General features: G+C 41.2%; 3 protein-coding genes across 3 annotated transcripts; all 3 read right to left on the bottom strand.

Moving 5' to 3' along the window:
* Window positions 1-1680: 1680 nt before the first annotated feature.
* gng10 (guanine nucleotide binding protein (G protein), gamma 10) lies at window positions 1681-3160 on the bottom strand. The gene is made up of 3 exons (XM_080530133.1): window positions 3029-3160; window positions 2298-2430; window positions 1681-1745 (listed from the first exon to the last, which is right to left on the bottom strand). The coding sequence occupies exons 1-2, from the start codon at window positions 3107-3109 to the stop codon at window positions 2305-2307; spliced, it is 207 nt and encodes a 68-aa protein (XP_080386259.1). The 5' UTR covers window positions 3110-3160; the 3' UTR covers window positions 1681-1745; window positions 2298-2304.
* A 2056-nt stretch (window positions 3161-5216) lies between these two features.
* Window positions 5217-7390, bottom strand: dnajc25 (DnaJ (Hsp40) homolog, subfamily C, member 25; the record flags this gene model as incomplete). The annotated part of the gene is made up of 4 exons (XM_080530132.1): window positions 5217-5775; window positions 5978-6448; window positions 6546-6698; window positions 7082-7390. The coding sequence occupies 4 exons, from the start codon at window positions 7388-7390 to the stop codon at window positions 5653-5655; spliced, it is 1056 nt and encodes a 351-aa protein (XP_080386258.1). The 3' UTR covers window positions 5217-5652.
* A 204-nt stretch (window positions 7391-7594) lies between these two features.
* Window positions 7595-17486, bottom strand: ythdc1 (YTH N6-methyladenosine RNA binding protein C1). Its single transcript, XM_080528989.1, has 15 exons — window positions 17294-17486; window positions 16486-16587; window positions 16080-16390; window positions 15315-15714; window positions 14161-14330; window positions 13683-13791; window positions 13250-13367; window positions 13033-13117; window positions 12745-12911; window positions 10304-10383; window positions 9520-9556; window positions 9306-9345; window positions 9027-9092; window positions 8732-8893; window positions 7595-8589 (listed from the first exon to the last, which is right to left on the bottom strand). The coding sequence occupies exons 1-15, from the start codon at window positions 17319-17321 to the stop codon at window positions 8368-8370; spliced, it is 2097 nt and encodes a 698-aa protein (XP_080385115.1). The 5' UTR covers window positions 17322-17486; the 3' UTR covers window positions 7595-8367.
* Between the last annotated feature and the right edge of the window lie 765 nt (window positions 17487-18251).

The following is an 18251-nucleotide window of genomic DNA, read 5'->3' as shown; positions in this document are numbered from 1 at the left end:
GTACAGGTACCAAACAACGAAATTTAGGAGGGGAGGCTCCCCTGGTGTTTAAGAAAGGAAAAAGAAACACATTTTGGAAAAAGCATAGATGCATAAAATCACAAGAAGATAAGGAGCTGGTTTACATCAAAGGCTGTCCTCAAAAGTGGTTGTTATTCCATAATTCTCCTATGGTGGTGGTGATGGAATCCCATTCCCCACTTTCCTGTGACTTCTTTGTTGTGATGATTGTTTTGCTTTTAGCAAGGCACATAATGTCCTGAATCTATGCTTGTGATGCAGTCAAATTATATCATTCAAAAAAAAAAAAAAAAAGTGGCTATACCCTGCACACACACAAGAATGAATGAGCAAATATGATTAATACATTCTGCAATTGGATTACCTCTTGTGAATTTACGTTGTGAATTTGAAAATCCCAAGAATATCCAGCTACAGTTTTCCTTCCTGTGTGAGCTCTTTGTCAGCTTAAGCAGGAAGGCCCAGCTTCCTGACATTGACTGTGCTTCCACCATGTCCCACAACAGGAAACTCCACATAAACATCCTCTCTGTTTAAAAGGATTCCATGTTTTACCGGACTGAGAAAATGTAAAAAGCTAGTTGACTGTTTGAAAGGAGCTTTTGAACAGTGAGTCCACGCATACACTGAGTCATTGACTCCATTTGTTATCGCTCCACCAAAACCAAATCAATAGCAAAACAATCTAATCATATAAAAGTTTGCTTATCATATGCAAATACAGATGTAAATGGTATAATGACATGCTTGTAACGAGCAACCTCTCAACAATGTAGTGTAAATATAAGGAAAGGAATAAGGCAGAATAATAACAAAACACAAATAATTTCTTATTTTATTTTATTTCCAATATATACAAAATTTTAAAAAATCCCAAAACATTTCATCATTCAGTTGAAAGGATAAAGGCATAGGCTATCTGCGACAGACAAGCTATTTGTTGAAAACATTTATTCTGCTGAAAACATCAGCGATCCCAGGCTCCTACCAAAACGTATGAAAAATACCATTCCCAATATTATTAAAGGCAGGTAATTCATGTGTCACCAAAAAACTAACCACATGTTCCTAAAATTATTAATCCAGACTGTCCCTTTTTCATATTCATAACACTGCACATAAAGTTGCATTTACTTTGCATTTACCTGTGTAGGAACAAACTATTTACTTGAATAACAACATTATGTTAACATGTTGTTAATCATGCTGTTAATTTTAAATTGTACAATACTGTTGTTCTGTTATTACACAAGTGGAATAAGGTACCAATAAGGCACAAGTGTTGTTCCTAGAGTAATTGTTACAACACAAAATCTCTTTTTCTCTCATTATAAGCATTCTTTCAGTAAAAGCTATATGTAACAGAGACATCTCTATAAGTGGAGCAGAGTTGGCCTTTACAATGCTAGAAAGTGAGCACAAGTTAAATTCAATGCCAAATAAAGTTGGATATTCTAAAAGCTCACCTTCAGCAAAGTTTGTATTCAGCTCTTACATGATTCAGGACATATTTCAAATAGAGGTAAAACTATTAAACGACTATAAAAGTTCTAACTTTACACAGTACTTACAGTCGTAAGAATAAAATCTGTAATTTTTTAGCATATACCTGCAAAATACAAAATACATGCAACATTTATAAACTAAACACAATTTGTGGGGGGGAAAAGGTATCTGTTCTTTAAGGTGTTTCTCCATGCAAGTTTCCAGAATAGAGCCCTTTCCTGCAACAACACAAATAATGTTTCATTAACCACTTGAAACCTTTAAGGCTTCTTAATTCATCCCAGTGTAGAACGAAAAAATACAATAGGATGATATGTAGCAACAAGGGTTCCTACGGTTCTCCCCTTTTGGTTCTACGCTATATAATGAATAAAGATAGAAGTTAAATAAAATAAAATAAATATATTTCTAGAAGCATTCCACTTTGGAGCCTTAATGGAAATATGTTATACCCCCTATAGCTGATGGGAGAGCAGAGTGTTTCATACAGTAATAAGAAATAACACATACCTCTTTGATGTATCCTCTTTTATACATATACATACTGTACATAGCTCATATACCTCTAAACTACCTTACACGCCCTACTGTTAGTACCTATCACTGTCATTGTCATGCTTTTGATATCACGTTTTTTAAAAAAAAGAAAAAGAAGTGCTTATATCACTATTTGCACTTCTGGTTAGATGCTAAACTGCATTTCGTTGTCTAGTACTTGTACTCTGCAATGACAATAAAGTTGAATCCAAAGAGGTTGGAAGTGGGCCTACCTGAGTGTTACAGTAAGGAGCAGGATCGCGGTTCTCTGAAGGGGTTGCTGCCCGTTGGCACTCCGACCAGGAGAGCATCTTTCCCTGCGTTCTGCAGACAGTACTGCTGAAGCTCTGCTGCGGCCTGAGACACCTGATAAAGTAATGAATGGAAGGTATATACTGTATGACCATTTTTTAATACAAATATGACCCTGCAAAATCTGCCATTGATTTGCTTAATCTTTCGACTGTGTCTTAAATTCATCTTATTTATGAAATATTAATGATGAAACCCAGCTCTGTCAATTCAATAGGTGGATTTTAATTATAATCTCCTAAAATAAAAAATCCTCACAGACACGACGGACAGTTATAAATTGTCAAAAATGTAACCATGATATAAATATATATATATATATATATATATATATATATATATATATATATATATATATATATTCCACAGAAGTGTATTGATTGATTGATTGAAAACTTTATTAGAAGATTTGCAGAAGTAGGTACATGAAAGTACATATTACATACAAGGTCAACTAACAGGATAAAAACCCAAGAAAGCCACTGGCTTATTTCAATTGGGGTCCTTGTAAGCACACAAAGGTTTGAAAACATAACAAATAACCTTGTTTGGCACACATGCATGATAATAATAAGCATGTTCAGCATGTTCACAGCATCGTAAACACATCCATGTAATAATAGTATATCATTTTGTCGTTGTTGTTGTTTACCTTAATCCGTTCCACGCTGGCCTCGAGCTTCAGCTGTTCAACAAGACGGCGCATGTTGGACACATTTGAATTAGATGTCATGTTGGAATTCTAAGTATTGGGCAGTGTTTGGGAAAACTAGTTGGATGCAGCTGCAAGAAATATTGACGGAAAACGCCACGTTCGGGTTTCACTTCCCAAAGTTTTAAAGCGGAAGCCACAAGTCTGATGGGGAGGACGGAACGCTCGCTTGAGTTTCTAACCTCTAGAAATAAACCGCTCCTCATAGGCTGAAGCCTGCAGTGGTGGCACTAATTACATCTCATTTTGACATCCCACACATGTAGGCCTAGTTTTTCCTGGTGTCATTTTTCTGCAGTAGTTAAATCATGTTTTTCGTTAGGTGGATTCAAAACCTACATATTTATCATAAAGGCATTGAAGGGGCATCTGAAAATCATCTAATATTAGGCGTAAGTAACTCTCTGTCTTCCATGACAGAGCAGATCTTACTCACTTAACCACCCTTCACCAAGTATGCACTTGGAACACTCTCTGACATGGATTTACATGGGAATTGATTGGTCTCCTCCAGTGCCCATGCACTTCAAACCTATGATTTTAAAGTAATGTGGGAAAGTGCATACTTCAGGAGAAGGGTAGTGAAATTATAGTAGACTATAATAAAGAGTCCTTGTCTGTTAAGTGTTTTTTGCTTTTTGTGTAACCTAGTCTTCTTCTGTGATATTAATGTGCACTTTTTTCCATCGACAGACTTGAAGGCCAGCATGAATGAATGATCTATCCCGTAGCTGACCAGGAGCAGGGCTTTCAGAGGTGATGCTGCTGCACTCTCATCAGGATTCTGGCAGCACTGTTGCTAGGTCTGAACCTTGTGGGACGCCACAGGTGACATGGGGGGTATTCCATCAACGTCACTAAAGGAAAATCCAGATTTATCCAAATAAGGCTGGATATTTGTATAAATCTCACAGGATTTATAAAAAAAATAAGCCTGGATTGTCCTTTACTGACGTTGATGGAATTACCCCCCAGGTGGGGCAGCGGCCTACACTCTTCTAGGGGAAAAATATTCAGACCTATCGTGAAACAGGAACGGAACCAGTTTAGACTTTCATTAAGAGTATACAACTGTGGACTTGAGGCACACCAGGATAATTGAGTGATCGATCATATTGAAGGCTGCACTTAAAATTTGTTTTTTTAATGGCATTATTTGAAACTACTTATTATTGTTGAAATCTTACACAATGTGGCTTTCACGATTATCACCAGTTTTGGTTATACCATTATTTATTTCCCGCACCGTGACACTAGAGCGCCCCCTGGTGTTAAAAAGCGACGTCGGAAGTATTTTTTTAAATTAACTTTGTTCTTACTGGAGTTGCAATAAAACAAACAAGATGTTCTCAAATTGGGTAAAAATTAACACAAAAGCCAGACTTGGAGATTCATGTTATTGTTATATGATGATGATATGCCTGTTCAATGACTTCTGACACTGATAAATGCATAAACGTCAAACCTTTCCAAATATAACAATAACGAAATTGCCATTTGTTCTTTTAATCTGTTTTTATATTTTATATAGCCTAATGTTGGTATTTAATTATGATCTATACATTGAACTGGGGGGTATTCCATCAACTTCGCTAAAGGAAAATGTAGACTTATTTTGACAAGTCTCAGGATTTGGACCTTGATTTTCCTTTAGCAACGTTGGTGGAACACCCCCCCAGGCAGATAAGTTAGCTTTACTTCTAAATGAATGCGTCTACAAAGAAGTAAACTTCTGCTTTGTTTACAATTCACAGCTTACTCTTTCCAGGGATTTGCCCTCACACTCACCACATGTCCTGGGTGAATTTAAGGGAAAGACAACAACACATGGTTTACAGAGAAGCTGTCACCTCAACAGTTTGACATTAAAGAAGCTCTCATTAAATGGGACTTCAATAGTCAACCCATTAAAATATATATATATATTAAAAAAAATATCTTCCCATATCATCCATATTGTACGTATTCTGTTGATTGCAAACATGCAGTGAAGTAACATCGCATTTTCAAAAATGATTGAGAAAAAAAGCATGGGCTTTCTTTTGTATGGACACAATTATCTAGTATATTTTCAATTGTAACATTCATAACTCAAATACATTTTTCAGCCAATATGCATAGGGAGAGCAATTCAAAGAACAAAGCATAAAAAAACAACCTTGATGTAACATAGAAACAAGCTATAAGAGACTCAGCGATCCTATGTAAACATCAGTAACTCTAGACTCTAGAGTTTCCTCCAGGCAGATTTCGGTGGTGCTCGTCCCGTTTGACATACCTTGCACTTCTTTGTGATTAAAAGCTGAAAGATCATGTTTTAAAAGGCCTCACATAGTAGAACATGTCCCATAAGGCCTCAAACATAGCTAGCAAGATCTTACAGTTCTACCATTCACCGTAGTGTCCAATACTGTATCTATGAAAATAATTCTCCATATAAACAGCCATTGTCAATCATGTGTGCCCATATTTGCACATGAGAAGATTTGTTGACAAGTACACATCTATGCAAACACAGTGTGCATCTTAAATGATATTGGCACAAGTGCAATATATGCATGTTGTCAATCGTCGATGAAAGTTAGCCGGCCGGGGCCTTCGTTCTTCATCCATCGTCGGTACCTCTTCCATCTAGGATCCAAGGCCATCTTCATCTTCATCTCCTCATCTTGCTCCTCCTTGTACACCTGGTAGGAATAGAAAAAGCACACGCAACTTCATGGAGGTGCCGCAGTATTAGCACCATTCAGGGTGCTAAATCGGAAACCGGTACCATTTCAAAAGTAACATTCGCTCTTTTGTTTGTGTGCTTACCAAGAATATTATGCAGACTTTTATAGAAGTCAAACCTGCAGGAGATGAATCAATAATCCTAAACTTGTCACAAACCTCATAATTCTCCTTGATCCACAGCTGCCTCTCCAGGAAGGTCACTTTCTGGCTGTCCTCCAGACTGTCAAACTGAGACTGAGACATCTTCATATTCTTGCGAATTATATAAAGCTTCTCTTCATCTCCATATTCCTCCCGGCAGATGGTGAACTTATATAACCATGAGCCGTACCAGATCACATAGACGCACAGGTAGTACGGGAAGAGGACGATCTTGCAGAGGAGGATGTCCGAGATGTTCGGCTTCTGGTAGCCTCCCTTGATGTCTATCTTGTTCTTGATGATGTCGCGGATAATCTCTTCCTCCTGCTCACGGATCTCCTCCTTTGATCGCCGGTTTTTGCCCTTTTCTTTCGCCCTGTTCAGAAGTCCTTGCTGCTTGGCCAGTTCTGTAGCCTGAATCCGGTACTTGGGCACCGTTGAGAGGTAATTGATGGCTTCATTGTAGCTGCTCCACCAACTGTAATACTGAGGGATGGCAAGACAATTGAGACACCCAATTATGAATAGAAACTGTTTGTCTTTATCGAAACATCTGAGAACTTGGGAGAGGATGTGATCCTACCTGGAAAATTGATATGGCACACACAGTCACAAGAATGACTATCCGCACGTCCACTTTAGGTGCCAACCTTCTCCTGTAGTAGGCATAGTAGTGACTGTAGTACTCTTCAGGATGATCGAGCATGTAGTCATAATCTCTACGAGATTCCTCATCCTAAAATAGAAAGATATGCGCATTCCGTAATCAATTTCATCAATCAATTTTATTTCTCATAATTTACTTTCCAATTGCCCCCCCCCCCAAAAAAAAAAAACACACAAAAAAAACACCATAATAAATAAATACTACAATACATGATTATGACTGGAAATATGTAGACTTTCCATAAATAACACAACATACTGTAGAAAGTGCATATGGAATAATGTGTTGGTACACTAAACGATGACTGAATACCTTCCATTCATGAGTTGAGAAAAGTGCCACATTGGCAAATCAAGAGAAGTTGACGTCAGCTGCGAGCTCCCTCCAGGCTGGGTACATTCTGCTCGGTCATGGTATATACAACATACATATTATGGAGGTTTCCAACGTACCTTTAGCGTCTCGTATGCAGTTGCGATGAGGAGAAATTTCTGGTGTGCACTTTCTGCAGTCTCGCCTGCAAGACTTGGGTCCCTAACCCGGAATCTGTCAGGATGATACGTCCTGGCCAGCTGTCTGTAAGCACGAGCTATCTCGGATTTGGTCGCGTCTCGAGACACTGCGAGCACATCGTAACATATCTCAGTGCCGCAATAAAGGCCCTCTATTAGCGCTGTGGCAGAGGGAATGCTAATACCCAAAATGAATAAAAGACCCATCCATTGACCAAAGTATCGCCCGTGCACCGTGGGCGCAGCCATTTCAGCACTTCATGAGTCGCAGAATGTTCGCCTCATCGCTAGCAGTACTTCCGGTTATATACGGACGCATTAAAAAGGTGACGAGCCATATGGAAATGTGATGCTTGGTAACACATGTAGCTACTACCTTACGTGTCACCTTTGTCGGTCTACGTGAGCCTCCAAATCCAGAAAATAAATGCCAACGACAATCACAAATTATGAGTAAGATCTGCTGTTTTATTGGAAGTACAGTGAAACTTTTTGTACATAAAAGCCTACTCAGGCACTGGACAATATAAAAGGGTTTTCTCAGAAGCAGCAACACTCAGTCTTTTGTCTTTTTGTACAAAACAGATTATTTTCCCCCCAAATTAACAAGAAACATCTCGACATGGATTTTCAAAACAATGCCATATAGCACTGATTGGAGTCTTGAGTTTTTCTTCAAAAGGAAAGTTTCAGACATGACAATATTGCTTCCACTGAAAAACTAGAAATACACACATGGCTTGAAATGAAAAAGGCCAGCAAAAAGGTACTTGCTACAGACACTGCCAGTACAGTTCACTATCCTTTTTAGTCGCTATATCTTCATTTAACCATGTACAATTATTAACAACAAAGACATTGTGGCAAGTGCAGGGTCACACAATCCTTCTGATTTGAGATACATACAAGACTGGCAAACATTTAAGGTCAGGAACCGAGTTTATGTATCAAGGGAAGAACAAACGGATAACACCTCCCCTGTGAAAGGAGTTACACACTCTAAACCACTTCACCACTTCTCCAACGTGATAAAATAAAAAATAAAATAAAAATGCATTTTTGGTTGTTGCCCCCCCGCCCCCCAGTATAGTTACACTGCATGCATGATAGACATGAGCTCATGACAACGTAATGTAGAAAAGCACAATTACTCATGGAGACAGTACAGTTCATCATAATAAAATAAAATAAAAAAGAAGAAAAGAAAACAGCTTCTCGTTCTGTCATTATCTTCTGTAGCGTCCCCTCTCCTTCTCTCTCTCCCTGTCCCTGACCCGGTCTCTCTCCCGGTCTCGTTCACGTCCGCGGTCTCTGTCTCTGTCTCGGCGTGCGTCTCTGGGTCTGTCTCGCTCCCTCTGTCTGTCGCGTTCGCGAGGCCGGCTCCGTCTTCCGGGCCCCACTGCCTGGGTACGCCTCAAGAAGTCGTCCACCCTCATGTCGTAGTCATGCTGTGACGCAAGAGAACATGTTTAGATTACAACTAGACTTGATCACAGGAAGGTGACCACGTTGACTTTTACTGGCAGATTTGTGATCTTTCAGCAGCAATAAAAATAAAAATGTAGAGCTGGAGGAAGTCTTCAGTCCTACCAGGCTTGATGAAAAGGAGCGTACTACTCTCTTCTCTCTGAATCTGGCATCGTGTGGCACGGGGTGCCCGTGGCCTGAGAAGGGGGGGTGGGCCTGGGGTGGGGGTGGGTGGTGCTGGTAGTATGGATGATGTGGGGGCTGCTCCATTCCAGGGAACGGAGCCTTCAGTGGATAAAGCATATTATTCAGATTGACATGTGAATAATATTATTCAGATTGACATGTGAATAATAACATATGAAAAATAAACATCACCCCATTACGAATCAATCCATTAAAACAACTTTAGACCTACCATTCCTTGCCACGGAGGGGGTGGTCCAATGTTGTGATGGAATTCTCTCATATAATCATTGTAGGACTGGGGAGAAAATGAACTACGTTAATGAGAATGACAGGATCATAAGTGCTGGTATTGGACATCAGACCAAATGCGTGGATTGGCTACAGAAAAACTTTGATTGACACCAATACATTTTTAAACAACATGATTTCATAAAAGACAGTGAAGACAATTATGAAATGTTCCCTTTAGGGAGATGAAAGCTATGAAAAGGTGCATTAGGTAACTGACCCCATTGAGAAAAACATCCCTTCGTACACCAGTGAACCGCCTGTTGGAAAACGCACTGGGATTAGTTTCACATCTTACAGTGTGCTGCTGTTTTGGCCAGGTTTCTCATAGACATGGTGAAACAAGGGTTAAATAAAAGTTATTGGTTACTCTTTTGGAGAGTAGGATGTGTGATGCAGGGGAGAGAACCAGTATTATGATGACACGGGCTTACCGGTCCACAGGCTGGTTGCGTGGGTCCGGCATGAAACCTGTATGACAGATAGAGGACATTTACTTTGAATGGTTCATGACGTAAAATGAGCTAACTAATATACAGAATTCTATATTTAGAACAGGTTCCTTTTCAAAAGTATAGTTGTAAGCAAACTGATACGTTTTTGAGAATTACCTTTCAAATCAGCACATTATCAATGAACAGCTACTTTCAAGACAACAAACGTTTCTTTAAATTGTATGATTGTCCGAAGGCTCGTTCAAACAATGGCTTGACATTACAGACATTAAAAGAATATCTAACATCAGTGCAAAACCAGATAACCTTTTAAAACACAAATGCAAATCAGACAGCAGCCACTATATGTAACATTTACATACTACTTGCATTGGTCATCTTTGTTGAACAGGACATTGTACATATAATAATATTCTACACAACACACATGTAACAGATACATTCTGCCTTGTAAGCTTACATTTCTATGACAGTGCTCCTAAAATGGCTCAGAATCAGGGTTGGTGTCAATTGAATGTCAAGTCAAGTTTAATTTACATACACACATAAAGAAAGATAATAATAAAAAATGTTTGATGTAAAAATAGAATCCCAATTTAATTTGAACGAGAACTCCAAGAATAAATGCCCTATTTGCAATCATTACATTTTTTATTCAAATTCACTGAACTGATTGACTGTAATGAAATTCAACTGACACCAACCCTGCTAGGAATAAGTTACTACCGATCATATACCAACATATGTTAGTAGTCATAGTAACCTGGTCTTTGGGGAAACTCTGGTGGATAGTCAATCCTTGGCCGTTTCCTGTTGTGCATGTCAAATTCCTCTGGCCGACGCCTACATGAATTAGGTAAAGAAATTGAGAGAAATGCCACTGACTTGACACCACAGAACATCCTACCCCTGTCAAAACACACTCACAACACACTCTGAACATCCTATTGAAACATCACAATTCCTCTTGGTAAAATGCACTATTAACATATTCAGAGACATGATTGTTAGCACCTGTCATGCAATATTGTAATTTTCGGTCTCCAGCAGGGTGAGAACTTGTTCATTTATGCCCAACATTCTGGATGCATTTCATTGCATGTTTTTATGGTAGTACCCCCAAAATACAAAAAGTTAAACACTACGCATAAACAAAACAGTAATATTGATCAGACTGTGTGTTAAGCCCTGCATTCTGAAAGCTAATTGCTTGTGGACAGTTAAACCATTAGGTAAATAATAAGTAATAAACTATTAAGTTAAAACATTAGTTCACCAGTTTTTGTTGAGGTCCCATAACACAAAAGTTCAGCCAATTCTACATTTAAAAGAGGATGTTTGGAGGTCTGTTAATGAAGTGCATCCTTCGTAAACTGATTGTAGGCTGGGCATTTGAGGCAGTTAACCCATGTTTCAAAAAATTTGGATTTGGGTAAATAGCCTGGAGTTGTGGCTATTCTAATCTATTGTCCTTTCATATAATGTTATTGTATACAACTATCCATACATATAAAATGTAAGCAGATTGGATGGTCATTACTCCACAAGATATCTTCCATCTTAAATTACAGTCAACCAGTTTGTCAGAAACCCAGATGAAAAACAATGTCTACAGGAAATGAGAAAAAGCCGGTTAAAATGGTAACATACCGCTTTCTTGTAGTTTTGTGACTGTTACCGTTGGCAAATATTAAGATAGCAAAAGTTCATATATAGTCCATCATATGGTTTAGGGTCTACAGCCACAAACACATTACAAGGGGGAGGGGCCCGGATAGGCAGAGAAGGGGGGGTGATAGGGGTGATGCAGTCCATTGCATTCAAACAAAAAGACAAGAGGAGCTTCAGCCATTTTTTTTTTATAAACCAAAAGGTGACCCAAACCCTTTGGCTTACAACTTCCCTTGGGCTTTCTCAGTCCATTGATGCCTTAAAAAGAAATGAGTGGGGTATCGGCCCGGTCTCCTCCTTCCTACCTTACTTCACAGTCCATTAAGGTTAGGATAAGGAACCATTCCTTGGGGCTCCCCTACCTACCACCAGATGCAATTCCAGATGGGGAAAACTTTTAACAAATGGCTCTCACCACCACAACAATAACATCCTCAGTCCTTTGGGGTTGTGGGCAGTGACTGTAACCAACATATCTCCCCCATATGATTTCTTGAGCTGTGGGGTGGGGGGGGGATTGGATTGATGGTATTATGGACATTTTCAGTTCAACAGATGTCCTTATGATGGGGGCAGACTATATTTAACAGAACATCTGCTTGTAACACCCCCATATTTGCCTCCTCTCACCCCCAAGACCCAGAGTTCATATAATGCAGTGCTCTCAACACGGAGGATCCCTTAAAACACACGAGTCCAAAGGCACTGCAACAGGAAGCACTGTGAAAAGACACAGGAACCGCCCCCACTGCTTTTGTTGCCAGGTCTCCCATAGGCCAACGACTCTTTTCCAAACTGGCCTACAGCTTTCCAGCAGCCTGGTGGATGGACGCTCGCTTTTCTCCCCCTCTCCCTCTCCCTCTGCAGCTACACACCGTACACATTACGACATGTATACATCTAGGGTATATTCAATAGAACGCCCGCTTTTGGACTTGGAGGGGAAAACCATTGGAAAAAGTCCCGCAAAAATGCTCCTCTTGAAAGCATTTTTTTTTTATCGAGCATTCTCCCCCCTCAAATCGATGTCATCTTCTCTGCTTAATTACTATGGCTCCTTTTAAAAAGTCCCATATATGATAAGGTTTATCCCCAGGGTACTCCTGAAAGAAAAGGCTTTGGGAACAAATTTAAAACAGCTCATCTAAAGAAATTAATTCAAGTAGCTATTTGTGTATAAGTTTTCTGAATTCAAACTTAATGTGGTTTAGCATGGTTTCAATGAGGTGCAATTCATTACTCTGGGATATCACCATTCCAACATAACCTACTTCTTTTACACTGGAACGGTTTTGGGCACATAAATTACACACTACCAGCAGAGACAGACATACTGGACAGCCTAGCGCTGGGTTTTTGCAGATAACATGAATCCTCAACAAAGCTGCGTTCGGTCCGTGCAGCCTCTGAGGATTTCAGGCATCCCTCTTCGGATGTGACGAGAGCACGTGGGGAGGATCAGAGTAGGAACAAGCGCTCCGTCACGTCACGCCAAGGCGCGAGCGCACTAGCAGTCCAAAGAACATTTCTAACCTTCCCAGGTCGCGCGCCGGCTCACGGTGGGGCGGGCGTCCTCGAGAGCGGGGCTCCGAGGGCATCCTCCTCTTGTGACGCATTTTATGAATAACCAGATACAAGTCAATGCTCTCGTCCTGTGGGAAAAGCATACAGAGCTGCATCCCGCATTCCAGCTCGATCTCCTGTAAGGACCGAAGGGAAGAGAGGGGGAGATAAATTAGTAAATAAGTACACCAAGTAAACTGTGGACTAAACAACAAAGAGGTAACAGGTTGACTGGTATGTTGGATCAAGAATCTTTACCTGTCCATCCCGGCCAATCTTTACAGGTTTGTGTTCATTCCATGGGTTGGAGAGGTGAGCCGTCTTGGTGAATGGCAACTCGCGTCTGCAAACAGACGGGATGTCAAAAATGTACTTTACTCGCATAGGGGTAGGGGGGGCTTAATTCATTTGATGGTCGAGAATAGAATTAAACCAGATGCAGTATAAAGTACAGCCTAATCCAGTTAATGGGTACCTGCAAATCCAGTCGATTTTGAAGACGCCGCCAAGCATCTTGGCGTTCATTCCTGCAGGCAGGACCCAGTGGATAGGGGAACCCCCATGGTGTGACTCAGAAGACAGTCGGGCAAAACCTAGATAACGGAAACGCACATTAAAACAGAATGCAGACCTAATGACTTACTATGGACATGCTCCATAGCTGTGTTGTACCCCCACAATGAAATCAGCGAAAGGACTGTGGATCAGGCTCAAACAGTTTCAGTCAGTCACGTGCGATACGTAGGACACCACTGGGACAATTTGGATGAAACTTGGTGAATGATGCGTCTTGCCATAGAGATCCAGCATTTCCAAAATTTCACCCAATAGGGGGTGCTATAGTAAACAACTGAAACTACACTGATCGCCTTAGGGGGACACCATGTTCACTGTAGATTTGTATTTACCTTGAAATTTTCCACTTTCTCTCACAGAGAACACAAGGATGACACTTCTGGCAGAACGGAAGGCAGCGTTCAGCTTCTTTTCATTCACAGGCAGTGTGGACCACACACCCTGAAAATCACCACCACAGTGACAATTAGATTGACTGCATGTATTCAGTGTGGGTAAAAAATGTGACCATGAGGAAACAAACTCAAACTCGTGTGAATTTTGAACTGGACTGGAAATGGTTCTATGGATGACTGATGTGTGTGTTATACCATTACTCGGGTTTCCTACCCGTTTTTCATTTCAAAATGTAATTGTAATTGATTCCTATGCAAATGAGATTTGCAGAAATGTTAAAAAACTTGTTTTCACTTTCTCATTGTGGAGTATTGTGTGTGGATTGATGACATTTATTATTTTATTTAATACTTCCTTAGCTTCCATACAAGCGCATACAAATGGGTAATTAAAGATGGTGAGAAATAATCACACCTTTGCCTTAGCCAGGGAGACGTTCTCATGGTTGTTGCTCTTTATCAGGAAAAACCTGGCATCTCGGAGGATGTACTTCAGCTTGCTGGTTTGATCTGGGAAGTTAGAAGAACGTACTTTGCGTACAGCTCGAACGGAGGACGAAAGCTTATCATGCTTCTTTTCTGAACCTTTAAAAAAACAAAACAAATGTAGACATGAGACATTGGTAAATATTACTAGATTATACAACTTGCCGTGTTGCACAACACTATGTCATGTTACCAACTGAAGAACAAAACGGAGGTCAACAACCTGAAATAATTTAAAGGTTCCCCTTTAAAATAGGTTAAATGATAGTTGAGAATACCAGGATTCAAGACTGTCGACACAACTGATGAGAATTACACAACTATAATCTGACGTGCTTTGCCAGTGATGCACATGGATCAATGCCACTGTAACAAAGCATGAACGTTCCCAAACTAGGAGCAAAGGCAGAATCCTGAAGATGGCTAGGGAATAGCCTTATTTCAATGATTTAATATTTTAGCACTGGAGAGAAAATCTTTATCTGTGTGGACTTGAAAGCAAACCTTTAACCTACTCTTATAATCCCGTAAAGTGCCAGAGCTGTTTTCAGGACATTTCGATATCTGCAAATGACTCTAAAGCCAGGGTTCTACCCAAATAATGTAAGAATGGTGCTGTGTTCCTGGGGGCACCGCTATAACTATTTCTAGGCAAATTAAACAACATTTTTAGTAATGATAGAGTAACTATCTTTGATCACCAACGGCATCATAGTTAAAACATAAAGCACTATCATTCATGTTCATCTGTGAATTCAGCTGTTTAGCAGTATTTTTAATGCATTTTGACTAGAATAAGCATAAGTCATGCCACACTGTTCAAAAACTCCTGGGGAGAGTGAGACTCCTGGAAGATTTGTTTCCACTTCTAACAAATATGACTGGAGAAACCCCTCTAGTGTGCTTCTTCTCTTTGCTTTCCTCATCTGAACAGTGAATTGGAAAGCATGTCCCTTGGTGTATTCATTGAGCTTTATATAAAAGGAGTGGGTCAGAACACTAATTATTCTAATTGAGGCTAGGAAGATGAGGAATATGATGCCACGTGACAACGAGGCCAGTTCAGCAGAAGGTTTTGTTTACCTGAGGCCTCAGACCCAGAGCCAGAGTGGACAGACTCTCCTTCAGAGAAGGAGACTGAATCGGATTGGGAGTCGCTGGCTTCGCTGCGGGTGTCGTAATCATTTGGCTCGTTTGCTCCCCGCTGATCTCCTTCCTCCAGCTCGTACTCTTCCTCCTCCCCCTCCTCTTCTTCTTCTTCCTCCTCAACCTCCTCCTCGTCTTCCTCCGGGCCCTTCTCCCCTTCCTCCTCCTCCTCCTCTTCCATGACCTCTTCCTCTTCCACGTTCGATCGGTTACCCTCGGACGAGTCTGCTGTGCTGCCAGTCTCCTGGTCTGAGGCGAATTCTTCTGAATGGTCCTCTCCCTTGGAGGAGGGGCTAACTCTGCTGACGCTCTCCTCCTCGCTGGGGCGTCTCAGCTTCTTTAGAACACACAAGGGAGTTACAGCAGAATGTTCAATAAAGCATCATTACATTCAAATACTTTTTTGGGGGGGGGGGTAAACAGGATAATAACAGGGTTTGACAGTAACGCTTTTTTACTTGCCCGGAGCAAGAAAAACATTCGCCGGGTTTGTTTGCGCGAGCCCGACGACGCTGCTGGATCCTCCATATTTTTACCTGTGTGCAGGAAGAACAACAGACGGCGCAGACTTGCTCCGGGCAAGTAAAAAAGCGTTACTGTCGAACCCTGAATAATATGTGCAACTTACATTATGACAAACAAATAGCCTATTAGTAGAGTATTAGTAGTATTAGCATTATCATCTTGGCATATCGCTCCTACCTCTGACAATTCTGGCATCAGGGGTTTGATTCTCCTGTCGGGCTCTCTCCTGCGAGCCAGCGGCTTGTCATTGTGTGTTTTGAGTGGGTCGCCCCTAGACACACCGGCTCTCATGGGATGTGTCTTCCTGTCCTCGTAATACTCCTCGCTCTTGTACTCAGAGGGGTGTCTGCCCCTTAGATTCCCTGGCTTTTTACCACTGGCCCCGGCAGACGGCACGGGTCTTTTTGTAGCCTGTCTGGCTGCGTGGCCCGAGGGTCTCAGGCGCTTTGTCTCGAGATTGTCCCCGCGGTCGTTCTTCCTTTTAGACCCTGAGGAAGAATAGTCAAATATCCCCACGGTCAACACTTTCAATGTTTGTTTTGTTTTTTTGGGCATAACCAACGTTTGGGGCGCTTCAAAATACCTTTTTTGTCGTTTGCATCCTGTTCACTCTCTGGATTGTACAGTTCGTCGTCTTGGTCCGGGGCCTCCGTGAGTATGTCTTCCAGAACGTTGAGCTCTCCTTCTAGAACATTGACGGAACCACATGGTTGTACACATTAGCCAGCCATCCGGTGTCATCTTATGTCATAACAAAGGTTGGACCTCATGAGAACCTCCCCAGTCATACTTTGGTTGCAGCCCGACACACACCTCATTCAAGAAACATAACGAAACAGCAACTCAAGGGGCTCGATCATTAACAGACACTACCGTGTCCTAGATAGCTCTAATTAACGTGAGAAATAAATGTACTCATTCATCGAGATTTCCCGCTAAGACACACTAAGAAAGCAAAGCCAAGTTGACAATTAGCCTATATAACACAACGTAAACATGATCGTTAGTAGGCCTCTATATTTGCGCGGCTTCACCCTTTGACCTAGCTAACATTATTTCTGCAGAATGGTCGATGCTATTGTTGATAGTTAGCCACCACGGCTTGCTAAGCTAAGAAGCTAACAAGTCTCTAGCTGGAATCGATACCGACACTGGTCACGATAGATAGAAGATAGCTAGCTAAGCCAAAGAAGAACTAACACACTGGTGGTCTAGCATCATAACTCAGTTAGCTCGGGATAAGAATGCTATGCGGTGTGTTTGACGGACAGCGAGGTTAGCTCACTAGCTCACTGTTAGACCCACAGTCAACAAAGGGAACGTAGCCACGAGACAATGGCTAGGCTAAGGGGCAATGGTTGATCAAAAACGATGTCATTTATATAAATCACCTTTCTCGTCTCGTCTGTCGACCGCCATCTTCCGAAGCCCCTTCTTCTCGTTCACTTTGAGAGGACTCGTTTTGCCTCCTCTCAGAGTTGCCCAACTCAGCTCAGTCAGTGCGCAGTAGTGTTGTTGAGTCCTCCTCTCTCAGTGTTTTTGTCTAACAGCGTTTCTTCATCGCTGCTGCTGAAATGGCGGATCGTCGTCTGCCCTCTTCTCTTGCTGCAAAGTGCTTACCCACAATTCAGCTGGCTAGGCTGACGTCACACTGAACCAAAACATTGGCTGTGTTCGGAATAGCGTACTAGCATACTACTCATACTAGATATGACGTAGATTTTGAGTATGTAGTACGTTCCGAACGTACAGTATGCGAGACTATTAGGCTATTTTCTACTATTTTAGGCTAGTTGTGTTAACTTCCGTTGTTTTCTTGGTGGAGGGACTGCAGTTTCCTGTCCCGTCCTTTCTAAATTTATTTTTTTATTATCTATTCACCTGCTCTCTACCCTCATCCTTCAACTCCTTAACAAATGTGTTATAGACAGAATTTGTGTTGTGTTAGTTAGTCTTTATTTTAATTGTATTTAACCTTTATGTATACAGTGGACTTTAACGAGGTCCATAACATAATGCAATGATGATTTTAAAATCACCTGTGATCAAGCAAAGGACGCTATGGTAGATGGCAGTCAAAGGGTTAAGAGTAGTGGCTGCTGCATTTTGGTAGATATCAGTCACCATAATCAAGTACTGGCCTGCTCAACATTTCCTTTTGAATAGCTTTACGGACTAGCTCTGCTCAAACATTAGGTGGAGCAGCTGGGCAAGCTGTGCAAGGTTAACAACCTGCTGCTGAACCAGTGAAAGACCCAGGAAATCATCGTGGACTTCAGGAGGAAAAAATCTGAGGTCCAGCCCCTGCTCGTCGATGGAGGGAGCGTGGAGAGAGTCTCAACCCTCCGA

The sequence above is a fragment of the Nansenia antarctica genome (genome assembly GCF_963989245.1).
Source record: "Nansenia antarctica genome assembly, chromosome: 4".
NCBI lineage: Eukaryota > Metazoa > Chordata > Actinopteri > Argentiniformes > Microstomatidae > Nansenia > Nansenia antarctica.
This window is presented reverse-complemented; position numbering and strand designations above follow the sequence as displayed.